Source organism: Octopus bimaculoides, chromosome 2 (genome assembly GCF_001194135.2).
Source record: "Octopus bimaculoides isolate UCB-OBI-ISO-001 chromosome 2, ASM119413v2, whole genome shotgun sequence".
NCBI classification, from domain to species: domain Eukaryota; kingdom Metazoa; phylum Mollusca; class Cephalopoda; order Octopoda; family Octopodidae; genus Octopus; species Octopus bimaculoides.
Window position 1 is genome coordinate 146,326,487 of NC_068982.1, and position 3,990 is coordinate 146,330,476.

Sequence of the window (3,990 nt, forward strand, 5' to 3'; positions counted from 1 at the left end):
CAATTAATATTCTAAATACAATTTGTTAGGTCACTGCGTCATTTTTTCTCTCCAAAAATTTCCTAATAATGAATAAAATCCGTAAAACTACAGAAGTAAATATTTTCTCCCTAATAAAATCTAATTTCCTCTTTCTAATACTAATCCTTTCAACTCCTACTTCCTCTTATGAACCTTTACGAAAAAGTCCAACAACAAATACAAAAAGAAAGGAAGGAGAAAAAGAAAACTATCAAAACTGAAACAATCACATTTCGATACTATAATGAACGATACTAAAACTACATACAAAATTACTTTGCCCCTCTAAAATTAACTATTTCTATTCCTCTTACACATCGTTTCAATTGCTACTTTCTCTTATGAACATTTACGAACAATCCAAGAAAAAAGACAAAGAAACGAAGGGGAGTGAGAGAGTCAAATAAACAGACACACTGCCAATCATACGTAAATACACACATATATATGTACCTATGGTTACCAATGACCTCATTCTAATTGGCGGGAACTAAACCCTAACATAGAAACGAAAGAAAAAGAGTGAGAGTCAAATAAATATTTTCCCCTGTAACACAATGTCATTTCCTCTTTCTATAACAACTTTCACCTTTTATTACGCACATGAAATGCCACCTATACACTTACATACAAATACACAGATACATGAAAATACCTGTCACTTATGTACCTATGGTTACCAATGATCTCATTATCATTGGCCCGAATTCTAACTTCACTTCTCATTCCTAACACCGTCCTTTAACATTCGCAGTCAAACATTTATTCAATACAGACTGTCCATACAAACTGTGAGTTTCTTGAATTTCGTTCTAAATGCTAATTATGAACCTTTACGAACGATCCAACAAAATATTAAACAACAAAGCAAGCAGAAACACTAGGAAAACAGTCAAACTGTGAGTTTTTTTTAATTCTTTTTTTAAAACACATTTAATCACATACATACAAACACACAGAAATGAAGGAGAAACACTGAGAGTAAAATAAACAAACACACTGCCAATCCTACGAGTATCTTTCACTTTAAACTGTGAGTTTCTTCAAAATCTTTCTTCAAACACAATTACTTTATACCATGTAACTTTAACATTCGCATTCAAACTATTACTCAGTACAAACTGTCCATACAAACTGTGAGTTTCTTGAATTTCGTTTTAAATGCTAATTTCTATTATGAACCTTTACGAACGATCCAACAAAATATTAAACAAGAAAGCAAGCAAAAACACTAGGAAAACAGTCAAACTGTGAGTTTTTTGAGATTATTTTTTAAAACACATTTAATCACATACATACAAACACCTGTCTATTTATTTATTTATTTATTTATTCATTCATTTATTGGCCGTTTCTTATCACCCTTTCCCACTTCAATTTCACGCATACTTTCCTACACACTTTTTCTCTCCAAGTAACTTTCATCCTTTCTTCGGCACATAAAATGCCACCGAAAAAGAGAAGGCGCCTCAGTCGCCATACCGCTTCAGCACTGGCGCTAAGGGCGATTAGAGCAAACGAGTCCTCAGAGCAAACTGCTTCTAGACTTTCACATGCCGCCTTATGTTCAGCGAAATGCCGAGCTGCTGAAAGTTTGCAACAATGCACGTTACGCCTAGCCAAAATGGCTTCATACACTGCTACTTCCAGAACTACAGAGGGCCCGGAAAAAACGGCGACGCGCCTGGCTACAAACGCTGCTGCTACTGCTGCTTCCAGGGCTTCGGAGGGTCAGCAAAAAACAGCCAATCGACTGACTAAAAACCCTGCGGTTACTGCTGCTTCCAGGGCTTCGGAGAGCCAGCAACAAACGGCCAATCGACTGACTAAAAACGCTGCGGCTACTGCTGCTTCAAGGTCTTCCAAACGTTTGGAACAACGGGCGACTCGCCTTGCTACGAACGCTGCCGCTATCACTGCTTCCATGGCTTATGAAGATGCAGGTGGCCACTCCATTACCATTGCAAATGTCGCTTCTGCTACTGCTACCGCACCTTCCCACGACCAACGTCCTACATTGCAGCAGAACAGTCGACGACGACATCCTGCCTACAGTGTGACGACTCCCAACAGCCATTACTGGCACCTACGCGCTTTCAACTATGAGCCAAACTTTCATTACTCCAGCCGCGCTGACATAAATATTGGAGAAATGTGCTCTAATTGCCAATTCTGCAATGCTAAAATGTGGGCTGCTGAGCCACCTGGAATGTGCTGCTTAAACGGTAAGGTCAGATTGCCCCCTCTTCCCCAACCGCCACAGCCTTTGAAGGAACTACTTACTGGTTCTACCTCAAGTTCATCCAAATTCCTTCAAATCATCAGGAATTACAATTATGCGTTTCAGATGACTTCTTTTGGGGCTAATGTTGTCACAGACAGTGGTTGGATGCCTACTTTCAAGGTCCAGGGACAGGTGTACCATCTCATTGGGTCGCTCCACCCACTACCAAATTGCAAGCCGTCATTCCTCCAAATTTATTTCATTTCAAATTACAATAGGCAACTTGATGTGCGATTTGGCATTATTCCACCACCTGCAAACACTGGTGCTGACACTTTTGACAGGGATGTGATGCTCAGTCTGCAAAACATGCTTCATCAGCACAACAGCTATATTCGCAGCTTCAAATATGCCTTACAAACAGCCCCTTCACCAAAATTCACTATTGTCATAGATGCTGATAAAAGACCTTCTGGAGAGCACGCACAACGTTATAACGCTCCTTCGTGCAATGATGTCGCTGTACTTCTCCACGGTGAACAGCACAATAACCGAGTCATAGTTATTCATAGCCGTGACAGAGGTCTCCAACGTATTACTGAGACACATCGTTCATACGATGCCCTGCAGTATCCCATTCTTTTTCCATACGGGGAAGGCGGGTACCATTTTGGCATTCCTCAGCGAAAACCAAACGAGCCCACTGCTGCGACATCCAAAACTGCTTCATGTATGGATTTCTATTCGTACCGCTTCATGACGAGGCCTAATGATTTTAGCACCCTGCACAGGTCACGGGAACTGTTTCACCAGTTTGCAGTTGATATGGCTGCAAAGATGGAGTCGGAGAGACTGTGCTTCATTAGATTGAATCAGAAGAAGCTGCGATCAGACTCCTACATCCATTTGCGTGATGGCATCAATAATGACGCTGACCCAAGGAACATCAGCAAAATATGCATTCTCCCCTCAACATATACAGGGGAGCCACGATACATGCACGAGCGAAGACAAGACGATATGACTTTCGTTCGGCACTATGGACGCCCTGATTTATTCATCACATTTACATGTAACCCGAAGTGGGTTGAGGTAACACGGGAACTTCTCCCACACCAGCAGTACTGCCATCGGCATGATCTTATTGCCAGGGTTTTCAAGCAGAAGCTGACTAGGCTAATTGATTTAATAAAAAAAGGGCAGGTGTTTGGCCCTGTTAAGTGTCACATGTATACTGTTGAGTGGCAGAAGAGAGGGTTGCCACACGCACACATTTTGGTTTGGTTGGTCACCAAAATAGACCCTACACTTATAGATGAAATCATCAAAGCAGAAATCCCTAATCCCACTGTTGACCGACAGCTGTACGACATTGTCAAGGCACACATGGTACATGGTCCGTGCGCTCCCGGTTTTCAAAAATTCTCCTCATGCCACAAAGACCATGTGTGCACTAAACGATACCCAAAGAGTTTCGTGGACGAGACCCAGACCGCTGGTGATGGATATCCACTGTACAGACGAAGGCGGCCTGAGAATGGGGGATTCACTATAACCTTACGGGGTCATCAAGTTGATAATAGATGGGTGGTCCCATACTGTCCATTACTGATGACAATTTTCAACGCTCATATAAATGTGGAGTTCTGTCATTCAGTAAAATCAATTAAGTACATATGTAAATATGTTAACAAGGGTTCGGACGCTGCCATGTTCGGCCTTCAAAAGGACAATAGCATGGACGA

General features: G+C 41.6%; 1 protein-coding gene across 1 annotated transcript in view; it reads left to right on the forward strand.

Annotated features, from left to right (window-relative positions):
* The first annotated feature begins 1,645 nt into the window (after nucleotides 1–1,645).
* Nucleotides 1,646–3,990, forward strand: part of LOC106872177 (uncharacterized) — a 76,553-nt gene continuing 74,208 nt past the window's right edge. The window contains exon 1 of the mRNA XM_014919068.1: nucleotides 1,646–3,317. Coding sequence (XP_014774554.1) covers nucleotides 1,646–3,317 — 1,672 coding nt within the window. The remainder of the gene's footprint in view (nucleotides 3,318–3,990) is intronic.